The sequence below is a fragment of the Miniopterus natalensis genome, chromosome 11, assembly GCF_054644295.1.
Source record: "Miniopterus natalensis isolate mMinNat1 chromosome 11, mMinNat1.hap1, whole genome shotgun sequence".
Classification (NCBI taxonomy): Eukaryota; Metazoa; Chordata; class Mammalia; order Chiroptera; family Miniopteridae; genus Miniopterus; species Miniopterus natalensis.
In genome coordinates this window covers 68,744,327-68,765,294 of record NC_142091.1, presented here as the reverse complement: position 1 = coordinate 68,765,294, position 20,968 = coordinate 68,744,327, and the positions used below count along the sequence as shown (strand labels likewise).

General features: G+C 38.2%; 2 protein-coding genes and 1 pseudogene across 2 annotated transcripts; 2 read left to right on the top strand and 1 right to left on the bottom strand.

The window, feature by feature from the left end:
- The first annotated feature begins 332 nt into the window (after positions 1-332).
- OR5M9 (olfactory receptor family 5 subfamily M member 9) lies at positions 333-1,265 on the top strand. Its single transcript, XM_016200408.2, has one exon. It carries the CDS (start codon positions 333-335, stop codon positions 1,263-1,265), a length of 933 nt encoding a protein of 310 aa, XP_016055894.2.
- A 6,193-nt stretch (positions 1,266-7,458) lies between these two features.
- LOC148092063 (olfactory receptor 5AL1-like) lies at positions 7,459-15,858 on the bottom strand (annotated as a pseudogene).
- Positions 8,916-9,875, top strand: OR8U3 (olfactory receptor family 8 subfamily U member 3). Its single transcript, XM_016200458.2, is given in 1 exon segment — positions 8,916-9,875. A coding segment is annotated over 1 exon segment (960 nt).
- Positions 15,859-20,968: the final 5,110 nt, after the last annotated feature.

Here is a 20,968-nt window from a genome sequence, read left to right as displayed (position 1 = left end):
TGATTTTAGTCATATTTGTTCCCTCTGATCTTAACATTAGTGTCATAATCTAGCAAAATATAAATGTCTAATTTTAATAATATGTATTAGCAATGAATGTAATTTCCTCTTTTACAAATAAGAACCTGATAAATATTGATGGTAACTACTTATAATATCTATTAAACAATTACGCTTATATATTTTTATCTTGGACATTGTGTAAAATCTGCATTGATTTTTAAGTTACTGGAATTAGAATAAAAATAAATGTGACTCAAAATTTCAGGAATAAAAAATCCTTTTAAAAAAATTTCCCTATAGGCCATACAGGCTGGATCTACATAAGGACAATGCCAAATTTCACGGATGTGACAGAGTTTATTCTCCTGGGGCTGACCCGCCACCAGGAGCTCCAAGTCCTCTTGTTTGTGGTGTTCCTCGTAGTTTACATATTCACTCTGCTAGGGAACATTGGTATGATCATTTTAATCAGCGTCACTCCCCAGCTTCAGAGCCCTATGTACTTCTTCTTGAGTCATCTGTCTTTCGTGGATGTGTGGTTCTCTTCCAATGTCACCCCCAAAATGCTGGAGAACTTATTATCAGAGACAAAAACCATTTCCTACGTGGGATGTTTGGTGCAGTGTTACTTTTTCATCGCCCTCGTCCACGTGGAGGTCTATATCTTGGCCGTGATGGCCTTTGATCGCTACATGGCCATCTGCAACCCTTTGCTCTATGGCAGTAAAATGTCCAGGGCTGCCTGTATTCGGCTCATTTCTGTGCCTTATGTCTACGGATTCTCTGTTAGTCTCATATGCACACTATGGACGTATGGCCTGTACTTCTGCGGAAACGTTGAAATCAACCACTTCTACTGTGCAGACCCTCCTCTCATCAAGATTGCCTGCGGGGGGGTCTACATCAAAGAATACACGATGATCGTGATTGCTGGGGTCAACTTCACATACTCCCTCTCAGTGGTCACCCTCTCCTACACCCTCATTGTGGTCGCTGTGCTGCGCATGCCCTCTGCTGACGGGAGGAAGAAGGCCTTCTCCACATGCGGGTCCCACTTGACGGCTGTCACCATGTTTTATGGGACTCTCATATTCATGTATCTCAGGCGGCCCACTGAAGAGTCTGTGGAGCAGGGGAAAGTGGTGGCTGTGTTTTACACCACAGTGATCCCCATGCTGAACCCCATGATCTACAGTCTGAGAAACAAGGATGTGAAATTGGCAGTTAGCAAAGCAATCTCCAAGGCCAACCTGGGGCGGTGAAGCTGCCGTAGATGCGGGAGTGGGAGTAATACCACCGGAAAGGTGGCCTAATTCCGAGACAGTATTGCTACTCAGGCTAATGTACCCCTTACCCAGGGGCCGCTTTCCCTTAGACTGGATCTGAGGAAGGCAGGTGGTGGAGGGAGGGGGGTTCTCCTTCATAACTTCATAGAGTCTGAGGAGGGGGAAAGAGTACCATTGGTTGGCATTGAAAACTATGTTAACAAAGGTTTCTAAAAAAATGTTTTTAGTCCAGCTGGTGTGGCTCAGTCGGCCGAGTGTCATCCCATGCACCAAGAGGTCATAGGTTCAGTTCAGACATGTTAGCCAATATACATCTTTAGCTATGGTTACTATGGGTTGAATTGTGTCCTCTAAAAAGATATGTTGAAGTCCTAAGCCCAAGTACCTCAGAATGACATGATTTGGAAATAGAGTTATTGTAGATGTGATTAGTTAAGATGAGGTCATATTGGAGCAGAGTGGGCCAGCCCTGCCCCGGTCCTACTTCTCGCTGGTCCTTGTGGTGTGGTGGATGGAAGGTGACCTTGTCTTCGAGCTGCCACTTCTTAGCATCTGTCTCCATCCCCCAAGCCTCCATGTTCCTCTGAGCCTCCAGGTCCTGATGTGTTAAGTAGGGTACTAGTAATAGTTTTGGAGTATCAAAAAAGGCATGCAGTGAAGGGTTAGGGATTATTAGGAATGTTTTGATCAGGAGCTATGAGAAGCATTTTTATGCCATGCCTAACCTTGTAAACCCACCCCAAAGGAGACAGCCAGCAGACTAGCCATCAAAGCTCCAGAGGGGCTCATGCTTCTGAAAGCTCTTGGTTCACCTCATTGTCAAACGTGGCCCACATTCCCCGTTGCCTTGAAAACACGAAGATTTGGAAGTTTCCATGGGTAGTAAAAACAAGTTGATGAAAATGCAATCTGTTTGTTTACATGGAATAAAAAGAAAATACACTGAGAAAACTGTAACATGATAGAGAATAGTGTAGATTTCCATCCCACAACCAGTCTGATGAGTTGTAACTCCTGGGGACCTGGCTGTTATTGTGAAGCCTGCAGCTCATCATCAACAGAAAATGGATTTATAACACATTACCTAAATAAACTACTTTTAAGTCCAAGTGTTTCATATTCTTAGAGGTGATTTCCATTTTAAGAAATTTTCAACTTCTGACTTAATTCCTTTTCTCAAAGAGGTGTGATGTTCGTTTCCCACAGTTCCCCAGATGAAAGGGTGGTGACTGTGAGTGTGGAGGAGACAACCTGTGAGAAAGGCATTTGAATCCCCAGACCTGCTATAACTGAGACCCCCTGGGCCCTGGACCCTGGGTTGTGGCAGGTGCTGAGTATGTCAGTCCGAGTTAATTTGATAAAAAATATATTAAGCAAAAAATAAATGTAATATTCCAATGTAAGAGAAATCATAACAAAAGCCTGATGATAACCAGAGTTATAAAACAGCTAACTTTATGACAAGTCACCACAATCACACACACATCTATCATATATATGTATAAATAATATATATAGTTACTGTATATATATTACACAGTATTATATATACAGCAACTCTGTGTATCAGACACTACTTTCCATGGGGTTTAAATATACCTCACTATTTTAATTTTTTTCAGTTCAATAATTTCTGCAGTGTTTAAGACAATGAAGTGGTTCTAGTAAGACAGAATCCAGTGTCTGTTGTGAGAGTCTCTGTTGTTATGACATTGGTTAATTTTAGTCATATAATACTCAGATAGAATTGGAGGGAACTTGGGGATCCAATGTGCTTCCCAGTGTTTAATGGATTGTAACTCTAGGACAGAGCCAGGCCTGAGTCCTGAGCTTTATAAGCACCCCTTACCCAGAACTCAGTAAGGTTAAAGCAACCTTTCATCTTTTCCCACCACGAAGAGTAGGTTTTGAGGAGCCTGTTTGATAGACGCCAGAGATATTACCCAATGTCACTGAGCTAGACTTGCTAAAACTTAGGTTTGAACCCAAGACCATGAGATTCCAAGAACAAACTTCATTTTTTACTGAGATGCCATAGCTCGAATGCAGAAAGATTTTGGTTACTGATCATGCCTGGATTTTAAGCATGAGCCTTTGGGGAGATGAAAGCAGGAATGACAATAAAAAGGTAATGCTGTTTTTAGGTATCTCGCTCCTTCACCCCTGGACACTTTCACAGAGGTGACATGTGAACGCAGGAGCTGGATTAGCTGTGTCCAGATTCTGGCTCTGCCCTATGTGCCATTACAGTACTTTGTCACATAACATCCTGTGTCTAGTTTCTACCATCTTTAAAATAAAAACAGGCACAGTAGCTGCCTCAAGTGCTGCTCTGAGGATTAAATGAGTTGAAGTGTGTAAAGATCTAGCATCATGTCTGGACTATCATGAGTGCTCTAAAGTATTAATTACTGTTATTGCTGCCTCTCTCCCTGGATTTCATTTTTGCCCTTCAATATCATTTACACGTATATTTTACTTGCTTAGTTTGTGATCTGTTTATTATTGTGTGGGTAGGGGTTTTAGTTTCTTCATAGCGGCTTTATCTGTTGACCATCCTGACACAAATTGGGGACTCAGTAAATCATGTTAACAAGAATGAATCTCTGAAGAAGCTTTTGGCAATTTATTTCCAACAGTGCTGCATGAGCTTTCCTTTTTCTGCATTAACTTTAATCACTATACATATTTCCCTTTGCCAAGCTCATTCTTTAAAAATGGTGTTTTCTCTTTTATATGTATTTATTTAATCATTAGTAAAATATATATTATTAGTAGAATTTATATTTTATTAATGATTAAATAGATACATAATTTATGTGTGTATACATATATGTACTATATTGTTTATATGTATACACACATATAACTTATATACATAAAAATAAAATTTTAAATTTATATTTTACTAATGATTAACTAAATATACATAAAAGAGGAAACCATTTAAAAATAATGGACATGGCACTGTTGGGAGTCAAATTACCAAAAACTTTCTGTGAGATTCACTTATTTTTCAACAATAATTTACTGAGTCCCCAGTCTGTGTCAGGAAACACAGATAAAGTGGCTAATGACAAATTTATATTTAGTTATTTTTCCTTTTATTTTGAATTCCTGACTCAATTTACATAAGGTTTTTTTTCTTTACTTAAATTTTGGTACCTAATTCCCAAGTCTATGCATGAAAAATCCTCTGCATACGCCTTCATTTGTATTCCTCTAGGTTTATTTATACACACACATGTGCAATTACTTCCTTGATGCTTTCAAATTGCAAATTTGATTTAATTCTTCAAGCAAGTTTATTTTATTTGTTTTTTGTGGAGTAACTTACATTGATATCTTTTAATATAATGCTTGTATTGTGATGAGACTTTTGTGTCCTAGCCTATTTCTAGGAAATGAACAAACCAGTCATAAGCACTCTATCTTAGCTCAGTTCATAATCTGCATTCTGAAGGTTTTCAGAAACCGATACTTTGCCTAACTATTGCAAATCACAAACCATCACTTTCATGCAGACTGTGCACATGTGGCGTGTGCCACCTTTATTGCTAGGATATCTACCTCACATCTGAGTAGGACTTGAACTAGCTGACTCTTTTGGATTTCTTTTTCAGGGAAGAATTAAACATCCATTCGTATCCTTAGATATCTTAGAATGCATTAGCATTCTAGCAAGGCCTTGGGGTCATAGCATATGTAAAAAGCAGTAGTTTGACACTGTATTTGAAAAAAATTAATGGGTGATTATATTCTCCAGTTATTTGATACTGGCTTATATGCAGTATGTTGTCACAGAATTTAGAAGATTCCAAGAGCTTACTGCTTACCCATATTATATAATATGACAACAGCTGGGTCAGTGTTTCCCTTACTAGTTCAGGCTGCAAAAGTTCAGAGTATCTGGGAAAATTAAGAAAAATGTCATTTCCCACAGCTACCATTCTTCATCTATTGACTTTAATTAAATAAAATGCTGATCATTAAGTAAAGAGAAACTGAAGTCAGAGTTGGCCTAAGCATTGATGATGAAACTGTCTCTCTGGGTCTTATTATAAAACTCTGTATTGCAAACAAGATTCCCTACCGTAATTGCTAAAAGTAGGTTTACTTGCTAATCGGTTTCAAAGGGCCTTATTAAAAAGACGTTTCTCAGTTTCTTCATGGGGACATATTAACTGAAACCAATCTCAACAGACAAAAGTTTCAGCTGAAGATTAATGAATATGCAGCTTAGTTTGAGTGCTATGAGATAATTAGCTGATTCCTCAGGGCTCGCTGGGTCCTCTACTGTGAAGCACCTCCCTGTGGGAGGCAAAATAGTGGAGTGCGAAGAGAACAGGGTTTGAAGCCAGGTCTAGGTCTGTGCTCTGGCTCTTCAACCATCTATCCATGTCCTCCTGGGAAAGTCATAAACTCTGAGCCTCAATTAAGAAATAAAACTATTACAGCCCAGAGCAGTTTTGAGGAGTAAATCTATAATGGACATGAAGTCACTTTGCAAACTGCAAACTGATGATACTCTCATGATTATGAGTAGAATGGTAGTGAAAACAATAATAATAACAGTAACTAAAATGTTCTGGGTGATTATTATGTGCCAGGCAAGGTACTAAAAAGGTCTGTGTACATTATATTATTATACACTGTGGTGCAGGATAAGTTGTTCTCACCTTTTCCATAAGGGAGGCTCAGAGAATTTAAATAATTTGCCTCAAGTCTCACCTGATAAATGTGTATCTTTAAACTATATATCTGATAGGTGGTTAATGTCCGAAATATATGTGACTCCTATAACTCAGGGGCAACAGAGCCCATGTGATCCAATTAAGGACTTGAATAGCCATTTCTCCAAAGGCTACAAATGGCAAACAGGTGGCCAATGAAAATGTGGCCAATATCACTAATCAGGGGGAAATGCAAGTCAAAGTCACAATGACACAGCTCCTCACACCAGTCAGTATGGCTGTTATTTTACAATTGGAAATGTAGATGAAGATGTGGAGAAATTGAAATTTTTGTAGTGTCGGTGGAACTATAAATTGGCACAACCACTACTGAAAACACTATGGAGTTTCCTCAAAACATTAAAAATAGAACTACCATGCCACCATCTTTCCACTCTCCACTTCTGAGCATAAACCCAGAAGCCCTGAACTCAGGGCCTGAGGGGCCCGCAGGCCCAGCAGCCAGAAACGCGAACAAGCGCCCGGCCACAGCGGCGGGGCCAGAACGTGCGGATCACCCGCCGCGGAATATCACTCAGCTCTGAAAAAGGAAGGAATTATGCTGTATGTGACAGCACGGGTAAATGCTAAGTAAAGGAAGCCAGTCACAGTAGATAAATACTGTATTATGCCGCTTATATGAAGTATCTAAAGTCGTCCAAGTCTTAGACCCAGAGTAGAACGGTGGTTGCCTGGGCCTGGGGGCCGGGAAGGGGCAAGAGAGTTGTTCATGGACAAAGGGGTCAGTTATATATGACGAGTAAGTTTGAGAGATCTGCTCTACAACATGTTGTCTGTGGTTAACAATACTTTATTTTGTACTTAAAATTTTATGAAACGGTAAATCTCATGTTAAAGGTTCTTACCACCATTTGAAAAAAAAAAACCAAGAAAGAAAGCGTGGTATCACAAATGACAAGAGATGAGACAATGGACATTTTCAAGTTTCAGAGGAAATCTAACATTTTTAAAATGCTCATTGTGTTTATCAATGGTGTAACAGTCAGACTAGCTATAAAGAACTGGCTTCGGTGGTGGAGGGAAACGTTGAATTGGAAAGAGCAAAATTGGAAGCAGCAGACAACTATTTAAAGAATGTTGTCTCTAGTATATATGATATATGTTATATTTTAAAATGGTTTTCTAGTCTGAAATTTAAGGAGAAACTGGATTTTACTATTAATAAACACACAGTTCCTTTTTTATGTAGATTCACCAAGACAGAATCTAAAACCATGGTAGAAACAGGTCTGTTTTTAGGTAGGTTTTTGACTTTACCTATGTTTCTGATTTGTCTTACTTTATTTTTTCTTTTTAATTTTTTAAAATAATATATCTTTATTAATTTCAGAGAGAGGAAGGAAGAGGGAGAGATAGAAACATCAATGATGGGAGAGTCATTGATCAGCTGCCTCCTGCACGCCCCCTACTGGGGATCAAGCCTGCAACCCGGGCATGTGCCCTGACTGGAAATCGAACTGCGATCTTCTGGATCTTAGGTCAATGCTTAACTTCTGAGCCATGCCCAGCCAGGCTTGTCTTACTTTTTCAAGCAAATGTCTTTTGAAACTTACTATTTACCATAGAGTTTACAGAGTTCCTCACATCTATTAATTCATTCGATATTCCCCAAAACATAAAAGATGTACCATTTTTATGATACATAAAACTTGATTTTACAGTTGAGGAAACTGAGGCTTAGAAAAAGTGCAGACACTGCCCATGGCCTCATAAGTATGTTACTCAGGATTTAAGCGCTAATCTTATCCTTTCACAAAGCTCAAGATCTTATTGAAGCGAACCAGGGGTTGTGGCCTTTTTATGTTGTTTCCAGTCCTGTAGCCTACCTTGGCCTTCATGGAAACAGTCTGATTGGTACACTTGAAGTACGGTGCCTTCAGAAATACAGATAATTAAAAGATTTTTGTAATCCTCAATATAATTTGTCCAGCTCATCACACTTAGAGAAAAACAGGAAAGAAAACATCACAATTTCCAGCTATCTCTAGAGGTTCAGTTTTAGACCCAAAGGAAGCGAGGAACTAATAAATCACCCAGACAACTACAGAACGAGCTCACAGGGAGCCAGGGCCGCGGCTGAGCAGGTGAGTCTGTGTGCAGAGTTTGTACCCTGAGTGCATCGCCAGCCCTCCACCCTGACCGGCCTTCCCATTAGGAACCTCTCTCCTTGGTGAGCTGAGTTATTAAAAGGAATCAGTCTGCTTTAGAGATAACACCTCTAATAACTACCTTTTTCACTCTCATCCTCTGCTTTTTAGTACTTTATAAAGGATATCTATTTGTATTTTTACTACTCCACCAGTCTTCATTTCTCTCAATTTCCAATGACTTGTTTTAGCTTATAGAGCATAAAGTACTTAATCTATATGTAAGTGGGAATGGGGTGTCGGAAATGGGGTATAGGAAGTGGGTAAGTCATAGTAGATTATTTTGATATATTTTAAAGCTGTGGAACATGCACAAAATTGAAACACAAGGAAATAACATAGTGTCATTTATGAATTACACATTTTTGTGCTCCATATTTACATACGCATAAAAAAGATAGTGGCAACAAGAACACTGAAGTATTAGTGTTAGTTGCCTCAAGATATTTTTTGCAGATAATATTTAACTTTTAACAAACATCTTCCTTTCCTTTCTAAAATTACAAAGCGAAAGAGCTCTTAAGAAGACTATTTAGAGTGTAAAAGACTCCTCTCCCTGGGCAAGTATTGCATAGCATTAGAGAGCTCAGGTGCACCTTTTACCCTAAACAAGATGACGTGATTCAGGAGAGAAGACACCAGAGATCACCTGTCCCCAACCCTGGCAGGGGCCATGAAAAGTGTCATTTTTATTCTTCAACTTGCAACAAAATCCATCAGAATAAATGGCTGGTGTCAATGTCACGTACGTCACTGAATTTATTCTCAAGGGAATTACGGACCGGCCAGAGCTTCAGGCCCCGTGCTTTGTGGTGTTCCTAGTCATCTACCTGGTCACCGTGCTGGGTAACCTTGGACTGATAACCTTAATCAGGATCGATGGCCGACTCCACACGCCTATGTATTATTTCCTGAGCCACTTGGCCTTTGTTGACCTTTGCTACTCCTCTGCCATCACGCCCAAGATGATGGTGAATTTCGTGGTGGAACATAACACCATTGCTTTCCATGCCTGCGCAGTACAACTGGGGTGTTTTCTCACCTTCATGATCACCGAGTGCTTCCTTTTGGCTTCCATGGCCTATGACCGCTACGTGGCCATCTGCAGTCCCCTGCATTATTCAACCGTGATGTCAACGCGAGTCTGCGTTCAGCTGGTGGCAGTCCCATACACATACAGCTTTCTGGTTGCTCTGTTCCATACCATTATCACCTTCCGTCTCACTTACTGTGGCCCCAATGTCATCAACCATTTCTACTGTGATGACATCCCCCTCTTGGCCCTGTCCTGCTCAGACACACACATGAAGGAGATTCTGATCTTCGCCTTCGCCGGCTTTGACATGATCTGTTCCTCTTCCATTGTCCTTACCTCCTACATCTTTATCGTCGCCGCCATCCTCAGGATCCGCTCCACCCAGGGGCGGCGCAAGGCCATTTCCACCTGTGGCTCCCACATGGTGGCTGTTACTATTTTCTACGGCACCCTGATCTTTATGTACCTGCAGCCCAAGTCAAACCACTCCCTGGACACAGACAAAATGGCATCTGTATTTTACACAGTGGTGATCCCCATGTTGAACCCCCTCATCTATAGTCTAAGGAACAAAGAAGTGAAAGATGCCTCCAAAAAAGTCTTGGATAAAGGTTTTGAGACCTTAAAGATCTTAAAATGAAGAAAATAATGATATTAAGCGCTTTATTAAATACAAAACTGAAAGAAATCAAGCTTTCTCTTCCATTTCATGCAATTCTTTCCTAATCAACTGAAAGTGTGACTGTTACTTCAACAGAACTTGACAATTTTTACAAGGACCTGGGCCAGTCCTGGAAAGTGAGTATGATCCAGGATCCTGTTCAGCTGTTAGAGACCACTGAAGTTATAGTCAAGCACAAACACAAACACACTCGCAAACACACACACACGTGTATCCCAAGCAAAGTCAGCAGCTTCCTTTTGTTAGGACGACTCTGGAACCAAGACTCCCTGAGTTTGAATTCCATCTCCTTCCTCTATTAGCTGCACAGTCTTGGACAATTGGCCTCAACTCTGCGACTCTTCCCAATTTTAGAAAATAATAGGACCCGAATCACTGGTTTCTTTTGAAGACTAAACAAGTTAACATTTATGAAATACTTAGAAAAATGTCCTGTGATAATAAGTGCTAAATAAATGCTTATTATGTAAATGTATGTTATATGTAATTAAAGATTAATTCATTGAGCACTCAAAAGCTTATCGGTCTTTAAGTAGAGACAAACCTGTCTAGGTTTTTACTACCCGTCAGGCACTTAATCAAGTAGTCTTACTTAATAAAATTAAACAAACCAAGAAGTGTGTGAGGTTTCACCTCTGAGTTTCAATTATTTATAAGTTGCCTAAGGTCACATAACTAGTTATATGAAAATTCTAAACGCAAATTCAAGGTTTTGTTTTCCTAACACTGTGGGTGGGTGTTAAAAATAAGAGTAATACAATATAGATTATATAGACTTAAATCTGATAGTCAATATCAGATTTTTAAATATAATTTGAAGAACATGGTCTATAATATATTGTGTTTTTAAATGAAAAAATTCAATGTATTTGAATATTTCTCCAAATAGAAATAACTTTAGGAGTCTGCTATTTAGTCAGTCACCCTTATAGGATCATGACATGAAATTTAAAAATCAGTGATTTGATACACTTTTATTTTGACATGTCATAAAAATGATTCAGTTAGTGATTTAATATTGTGTTATTATTTTAGAAGGAGATTGCGGTAGTTGCAGTCATTGCATAGAGGATAGTTTGAGGTAATTATTTCCTCTTCTGCACTTACTTTGTAAATAACTCAGATATGCTGCCAGAAGGTACTTTTAGGACCTTGTGAACTGTATAAATTCTCAGGTTTTTAAAGAAGTTTTGACAGAGAAACATGATGCTTCTATGTGCCACAGTTTGTCTTTTGAATGTACATTCATATGGACAGATACACACGCCTATTCTCACTTTCATATACAAGACACATAGGAGCATCATAGGCAGTCTCTCTCTTTTTTTTTAAATCCTCACCCGAGGATATTTTTTTCATTGCTTTTCAGAGAGAGTGGAAGGGAGAGAGACAGAGAGAGAGAGAGAGAGAGAGAGAGAGAGAGAAACATCGATGTGAGAGAGACACATCGATCGGTTGACTCCCGCATGCACCTAACTAGGGCCGGGGATGGACCCTGCAACCAGGTACGTGCCTTTGGGAATCGAACCTGGGACCCTTCAGTCCACAGGCCGATGTTCTAACCACTCAGCAAACCGGCCAGGGCCAGTCTCTGTTTTTACAGGTAAAGAAGTTCACACCTGTGCATCTTGGATCCTCACCTGAAAAACATGACTCTTTTGGGGTTTCTCTGCGTCTTTCTGCTTCATAAAATGACTTACAACAGCAATGCTTAGACATCAATTAAATAGAAGTTTTCACATCTTCACTCTATTTTTTATTATAAGTCTTTTTTAAAAAAATATATCTTTATTGATTTTAGAGAGAGGAAGGGAGAGGGAGAGGAGAGAAACATCAATGATGAGAGTCATTGATGGGCTGCCTCCTGCACGCCCCCTACTGGGGACCAAGCCCGCAACCCGGGCCTGTGCCCTGACCAGGAATCGAACCCCGATCTCCTGGATCCTAGGTTGATGCTCAACCGCTGAGGCACGCCCGGCCAGGCTTCACTCAACTTTAATTCCTTACTGTCAGCAATCACTTCTTAAGGTAAACCTAGCTTTTCTCAGGGACCAAAAAATTCAAGCGTCCTTGACAGCCATGCTGCTCAGCTTCTTCCCGGGCAGGTCACAGCCACCGCTCTAAGTGGCGGGGCTCCTCTCTTGAAACCAGTCCCTCAGTCAAAATGTCAAAATCAGCATCCTTTTGTCTGTAAGTATATTGAAATAAAATGATTGTATTTTCACCCCTCCTTCTGTGATCTCCATAATGTTTTTGTATCTGGATATAGAATCATCTTGAAGACATTTTCTTGTAAATGAAAGGGATTTTTTTTGTACCTGCAACTAATTTGTTGTCTACTTTGGATAAAAATCCAAGCAGTTATTCTTGTTGATGCTAAAAGCTTCAGACTTTGTGTTATATTCTCTTTGATTTAGCTTCTCTTCAATTCTTTTCAGCTTGTTGAGTAAAGACTAAATTGTTCTTAAAAGAACAGCACCCTGTCTGTATAACTTGGGTTTTTGTTTTGTTTTGCTTTGTTTCTTATTTATTTTTTATTCAAATTTATCTTTATTGTTGAAAGTATTACAGATGTCCCCTTTTCCCCATTGACCCCTCCACCCCGCACCCACCCCTTCCCCAGGCCTTCCCCACGCTATTGTCTGTATCCATGGGTTATGCGCATATGCATATTAAGTTCTTTGGTTAATCTCTTTTAAATATTTTATTTGAATAAAAGACATCACCCAATACTAAGATTTCTGCACTACGGTTAACAATAAGAGAAAGAAGAAAAGTAGCTGAAATTTATTGAGTATGGGCTATCATTTGGCTTAACTCTATATGTTTAGCATTTATTAACTCATTCAGTCCTCTCATCAGTACTAACAGATAAGTCACACTCAGTCAAGTTTAATGTGAAAATCAGGATTTACAAGATAGACAGATTAAGTGGTCTTTAACCCATTCTACCTTAGAAAAAAAGATAATTTAAAAATCCATTCAATTAATATTCCTTGAAAACGTACTTTGATTTAATTTAAAATATCAATTGTTCTGGGGGCACAAGATTTTAAAAAATTCATCTAGAATGTAACTATTCTAATACATTTAATTTATACTTTTTTGTATGCCTACTTACAATTCCCTTATATTCTCTCAATTACATTTCTCATTTATGTACTAGTTGGGAGGAGCCCATATTTTTTTCTTCTATATATTTTGACCTCAGCAAGTAAATTAGAATGTCATCTATGAAGAACCACCAGTGATTATATATTTATAGACCTCTTTTTTTCCTCAGGTTTTCCTGGTACTAAATTTGGTCTGTAAGTAAGTAAATGAAACATAGGGTGTTGGCATTTTGTTATACAAATAATCACACAGGTTTAGGCTCATTCGAGATCATTTCTTCAACAGTCTCAACTTATATGAGGAAATTATGCCCCCAGAGTTGTTAAGGTTTTTTCCTTGGATTTTAAACTGAAGCAGTTATGTAATAGCAAAGGGGACCTGGTGACATGAAAGTGTCAAAGAGAAATATAGTTAAGCTTTATAGGAACAACTAAAAATCTGGCTTTGAGGGGAGAGGGGAGATTCTCAGAAACATTGGAAATTATTATCACTGATGGTCAAAGAGACGATAAAGGCAGAGGGCCCTCTGCCCCCATGTGGTACCTTTCCCTTTACTTTCTTTTTCAGAGTATAAAAGCAACGTGGGGGATCCATTTGTGTGTCAGATTCAGGCTCACAGATCTTTCTAATTATATTTATAACTTCTGAGAAATTCAGTTTAAATCTAGTGTTCAGGTGACAATTTGTGAATTGCCTTTCAGTTTTGTTTTTTTTAAATCCCAGTGTTGTGTATCTGTAGTTGGAAATATAAGATAATCACTAAAATTTAAGCTTTATAACTGGACAAAATCAAACTCTTATTTTTCCAGTTATTAGGTACCTGTGTGTTAATGAATTACATTAACTGTTTTGGGTTTCTGTATCTTAAAAATATTCACCTGTGAAGGGTGTTAATAAAAATTAAGTGAGACAGTCCATTTAAAGCACTTCTTCCAGCATCTGACACACAAAAATATTTAATAGATCTTAGCTTTATTTTACTTTGAAAAGTTTAGAACTAAATAAATTCATAATTTATTAAATACAATCTTTACTACAGGCAATAAAAGTGATTTCTTTTTTCAAGAAAAAAAAATGATGCTTGTTTTAATAGCAGTAATGGAGGAACCTAAAAAGTTCAGTTTAAAATATGTTCAAAAAAACACACACACATAAAAAGTTAAAAGAATTAAATTGCTTTAAAGATGGCCATAAAATAATTCCTTACCTCTATATTTTTAGTTTGTTAATTTTCAAATGAGGCATATCATGTTGCCAACTATTTTTTGAAAAGCTATTACCCAATTTCCTGAAACCAAAAAAGGATCATTGATACAATAACAAATCTCTGCACCTCTTTTTCAATTTTGGTGTAAGCTAAGCAGCTCTAAAAAAATAAAGTCTTAAGAAAAAATGTTCAACCATATCAGTAGGGACATTGTAAAGTGAAAAGCAAGGTCTCTTTCCTGGCATTTTAAAATCAAAACCCTTCAACTGAGCACCATGTTATTTTTTACCCTGTTCAACCATGGAAGAAAATCTTTCCTGGTACTTGCAATATTATTTGCATAGTTCACTTCTCTCAAGACAGCTTAAAATTCTCGATATCACAGTGAAATCAGATAAAGGGATAATTTTAAGGTGCTTTATTCTTTATTTCTGTTGTTGAAACATCTCGCGGTCAAAAAGAGCAGATAGTTCTTATATCTCTTTATTGTTCAGCAACTAAATAAACAAACATTGATTGCTTACTGTGCGTAAGCAAAACCAATAAAATACCTATTTTCAAGGAAACAGAGATCAGGAAACTAAGTCCCAGAGGACAAAGGCCCCTGGGCTTACTGGCACTGGACCACTGGACCAGCCTTGATGTAGAGTTTCCTTCCTCCATATCAAGCACTTCTATTAGTAACAACACAACTCAATCTTAATTACGAGAATACACCTTTTCAATCATTTTTTTCAAAGCGCGTTTCACCTCCTGATTCCTCAAGCTGTAGATCAATGGGTTGAGCATGGGAATCACCACGGCATAGCACACGGAGGCAAATTTGTCTTTATCGAGCGCGTGGCTTGACTTGGGCTGGGGGTACATAAAGCCGAGGGTCCCATAACACAGAGAAACAGAGAGGAGGCGAGAGGCACAGGCGGAGACGGCTTTCCGCCTCCCGGCAGCAGAGCGGACCCTTGCGATGGCCCAGGCAATGCGCACGTAGGATGCGAGGACGGCAAGAGAGCAGAGCACGCTGGACCCGCCAGCGACGAGAGCACCAGCTCCTTGGCCCGGGTGTCAGAGCAGGCGAGAGCACTCAAGGGAACGTCATCGCAGTGAAACTGGTTGACCACGTTGGAGTCACAGAAAGGCACGTGGAACGTGGCCGCTGCTTGTGTGAGTCCCACGGGGAACCCACAGACGTCAGAGCCAGTGGCCATCTGAATGCAGTTTCCTGGGCGTGAGAGCCACGTGGAGCGGGGGTGGCAGACGGCCACGGGGCGCTCACACGCCGTGGCTGAGCACGAACAGGTCCCAGACTGAGAACGTGATGAAGCAGCACCCTTGGGTGGCACATGCGTAGAAGGACATGCTTTTAATTTCACGAAATGAGTTCACAAGGGTGTTCGGTGTGATGGCGGAGGTCCCGTAGAAATCAACAAAAGCCAGGTGACAGAGGAAAAAACACATGGGTATGTGAAGCTGAGGACTGACCCGAATTAGCACAATCAAACCCAGGTTACCCAAGGCCGTCACTAAGTAAATCAGCAGGAATGCACAAAAGAGGATGGCTTGCAGCTCTGGATTATCGGTTAGGCCCAAGAGGATGAACCCTGTGACTGCTGAATGATTGCCTTTTGCCATGAAATAAATAAGCAATTCCACGATAAACTCCTCCAGAGCACACGCTCTGAATAATCTTGACTCTGTGAGATATAATTAGTTAAATGTGTGAAGATGCTCTAGATCCCGAGGATGTTATGTTAAATTCAGTCAAAGCAGACTCCCAATAGGCACTCTGAATTATGTGTGGGTTTTACTTATGCTTTCATTGTGAAAGGATTTGGTCCTGGCAGAAATCCCAAGGTAGAAAATCTACTGTCAAAAAAGAAAAAAAAGTATTTCTATTAAAATTTTACAATCAATACAGTAGTAATGACTGTGTTGTACTTTTCTTTAAATATAAAGGAAAAAGGAACATTAAAAATGTGTTTTTGACAGCATATATAAAAATGATTTCTTAAGTTGTAAGCTTATCTCATAAAATTATCATTTCATCACTTCATAAGGACATTAAAAATTACCAAAATTAGGTGTGAAAGATGTAAAGTAGAAGTCATAATCAACAGTTCCAAGAAGGAGTTAATATCCAAAATATATAAAGAGCTCATATAGCTCAACACCAAACAAACAAGCAATCCAATTAAAAAATAGGAAGAGGGCCTGAACAGATATACAAATGGCCAACAGATACATGAAAAGATGCTCAACTTGACTATCTATTCAAAACTACAATGTGATACCACCTCACACCTGTTAGAATGGCCATTGTCAACAAGATAGATGATAATAAGGGTTGGAGAGGCTGTGGAGGAAAATGAGCCCTCATTCACTGCTGGTGGGACTGCAAACTGGTACAGCCACTATGGAAAGCAGCACAGAGGTTCCTCAAAAAATTAAGAATAGAGTTACCATATGACCCAGTAATGACTCTTCCAAAAAATTTGAAAACACTGATTCCAAAAGACATATGCATCCCTTATGTTCATTGCAGCACCATTCACAGTGGTCAAGACACAGGAACAACCGAAGGCTCCTTCAGTAGGTGACTGGCTGAAGAAGGTGTGGTACATGTACAATGGAACACTACTCAGCCACAGAAAAGACCAAACACTGTGACAACACGGATGGATCTTGAGAGTATCATACTAAACAAAATAAGTCAGATAGAAAAAGTAAAAAACCATATGCTTTCACTCACATGTGGGCTATAAAACTGAAAGCAACAAATGAACAAATAAAACAAACAAACAAACAAACAAAATCATAGACACAGACCACAGTGTGGTGGTTACCAGAGGGAAGGGGGGTGGGGGGTAGTAAAGGGCAAAGGGGGTCAAATATATGGTGACGGAAGAAGATTTGACTTTGGGTGTTGGACGCACAATACAATGTACAGATGATGTATCATAGAATTGTGCACTTGAAACCTGTATAATCTTATTAACAAATGTCACCCCAATAGATTCAATGAAAAATGTTAGTACTATTTATCTTTAGGCATACTGTTTGTTATAATTTAATTTTTTTTATTTCTTGTTCATCTCCATTTTCTATTTTTTTAAAAATTCACATATACTATTGATATTGAAGAAAAATAGGATTGTGAATTTTCTGGCTATGTCTTTCGGCAAAATACACACCAGTGAATGATTTTTCATACTGTAAAACAACTTTAAATGACAAAGAGACATCATTTTAGCTTCTATCCTTAAGTATCTAAATGGTTCAAAGTGAATAGCATTTGGGCAACATTTAAAAGAACTAAATTTAGCAGAACATTTTTATAAATTCAAACTGGATTTGCAGTATTTAAAAGCTAGTGGAATTGAAACGATGCTCTCCTTTCCTAAACAGAGCGGAAGATGAGTTTACTTGATTTTCCTTTATCACTACATTGTCTCAGGTAACTTCACATGCGCATTGTAGATGGTCAGGATGGTCAAGGTAAAACATAATAAAATATAAAAAGCACATCCCTTTTATTTTGATTGACATCTCTTTGGAAAGTTTATCTTGGTTATTCCTTTCTCTTTTCTCTCGCATTCACCACATATTAACCAAACATCTCAGAACAGACATTGATCCCCAATTTCTCAATCATATTTATAACTTAACCAAGTACATTGCACTTTACTTTCCCATAGTTTACTATCAACTTGCCTATTCCCAAATCCAATAAGGCCTCTTTTTCTTTGGCAGCTCTGCAGCATTGGGCGCTATTGAATACACTTTTGGTTTCCAGAACATGGCAGCCCCTGAGTCTATTGCTTGACCACTTAATTCTCTACCTGGGGGGATCTGCTTTTATCGCCCATGCATTAGAGATGTTCTTCAAGCTCTTTCCAAGGCCCCCACTGCTTCTGCCTTACAACTTCTGGTTCAGTGATCTTATCCAGTCCTCAATAGGTACCTATATGCTGATTATGCATGAATATATATATTTCTACCCCAGATTTTTTATCTAGTCCAGATTTACACATCTAAATGCCTCCCAGAAATTACTACTTAGATATTCTACATGTCCATCAAAAGTATCACATTATCACATACACAAAAGAACTTGGTATCTCCACTGGACCTAATACAGAAGACCAGGAGTGTATGTTTTCTATCTCAATGAACAGTTTTTCAAGTCAGAGTCCAATGATCTTTTACTGTGTTTTCCTGTTTCTCATGCCAATATACAATTTGTTTCCAATTTCTAACAATTTTATACCTTATATACTTTTCAAATGTGTTCATTTTTATTGTTTCCTGAACCAATCGCAAGGACTGTTTTGTTTTGTTTTGCAAGTGACACTAACTTTCATTCCTGCCTCCAATCTTTCCTACTGCTCTCTGTTCCTTGTATTTATAAACTTCTACAGATGAAGACTTCATTTTTACATTCGTCTGATTAAATCCTTCTATGTCTTCCTATTATCCTTAAGATAAATACCAAGTTCTTTAACGAGGCTGACATAACTCCTGAAAATTTAGTTCCCTCATTTCAGATCAGGCCAGTCTCTTTTCATATTCTTCATATAGTTTCCATGTTGCAGAAATTTCAAATTACTGAAATTATTCAAATGTGAGCCAGAATTTTATACATGCTTTATTCTCTGCCCAGAACACTTTTATTCTGCTATCATGTCCTCTGCTGGACTCTCCTTCTGCCTAACTTTCTGTGATCTGTTCAATCACTCCCTCTTGGAGCCTTTCATTAATTGTCAGCCAGGTTAAGAGCCCCTCATATAAACATTTTTGTACCCCTGGTTCCTTTGCCATAGCACTTGCTACGCCATGTTGCAACCAATTAGCATGCCTGTAAAACATCTGAAACTGAAAACTTATCTTTAAGCAATAATATTTCTATTATATACCCAATTTAATCACCTACCTCTAATAGTACCCAGTACACAGAAGATGCTCAATAGCTCTCCGTTAAGTTATTAAATGAATAAAATGAATAGTAATATACTATGTTATATATAATATTAGACATTTTAACTCAACTGAGGATTCAGGCAATCATGATACTGACTGGAAAGGTTCACATGATAGCAAGTTAAAAAGAGCAGCATGGCCCTGCAGGGTGTGGCTCAGCGGCTGAGCATCGACCTAGGACCCAAGAGATCCCTGTTCGATTCCTGGTCAGGGCACAGGCCCTGGTTGGGGGCTCGATCCCCGTCGGGGGCATGCAGGAGGCAGCCGATCAATGGCAACTCTCCCATCATTGATGTTTCTCTCTCTCTCTCCCTCTCCCTTCCTTTCTCTGAAATCAATAAAAATATATTTTTTTTAAAAAAGAAATATTTTTATTTGAATGTTATCTCTCTCCAGGCATTAGTAGAATATTTATACTCTTTTGTCATTCACATTCAAATGACCTTTAGATAACAAATTATTAAATTTTATGAATGAGTCACAAACTCAAAACCATTTTATGTGAACTTGAAAATTGTAAAATTATCATTGCATTTATTTAAAAGATAGACTCAAATATCTGCAGCTATAACTCTATCTATATTACAATTATCAGTTGTGTATGGTAATTCTCATTTATCAATTGTTCCCTCAAGTTTGTTTGGAGAGATGGGATGAAGAACTCAGGTCTTTAGGCTCATAGAAAGAAAAAAATGTTATGCAAGTGTTTATAATTTACTATTACCCTTTTTCATGTTGTTTATTCTTTAAAAAGACTCCACATTTAGTGACATTGTTATTTAATTGATAAATAAATTTGTGGGAGCCTACCCACACTACAGAGCCATTCTTTGACAACAAACATATGTTCTTTTCACTAGGCTACATTGCCTGCTGGGTTCATTGTGTTATAAACTATAACATAATCAACAGTAACCAACTTACCCAAGGTTTGCCCAGTGTAACTGCATATGATCCTTGCTATTGGCAAAATATTTCAATTATTTCGAGTATATTTGTTTAGGATGTATGATGCCCCTCTGGGATTCTATCCTTGAATTAGATTATTATTATTTAAGATAACTAGAAAAAATATAATGAGGTCTCATAGGCATGAAAAAAAACAATTCTCTCAGAGTCTTTCGAGACCAAACCAGACTTCCAGGTAAGTAGAAAAGCATGTTAAATTAATGATATAAATAAAGTTAAGATGCAGTACTATTCCCTTTAATAAAGTGAACTTGGTAAGTGTATAAATATGAAAACATTTTATATTTTTAAAATTTTTTCAAGATATTAACAAATCAGGAAAAATTATTTAGGCTATGCATCTTTGCTTTTAATGTGGGATATTGTTAATGCAACCAGAGAATCTTGAACTGGGGGTTTTGGAGGGGTGAGGAGTCTGAACTTTAGTCTCTGTTTGACTTGTAACTATATATTTACATAATGGCTTTCCAGGAATTTTTTAATTTGAGAAATGGGGAAATTGGTATACATTTTTATGAACGAAAGAATTATTTTTAGTACACTTTTCATTTGAAAAATGAGATAATGGTGGTAAATTCGTATGGTTACTTTTACTTTTAGAAATTTCATTCTAAGTGAACATATTTAGAAATTTTCATTATTCATTGAACAAATAAATAGAAATCCTCTATTAAGACTAGGCATGGACAACCAAACTGCCCCTTGATAAATGATTGGATAAAGAAGATGTGGTACATGTACAATGGAACACTACTCAGCCATAGAAAAGATGAAACACTGCCATTTGTGATAACAT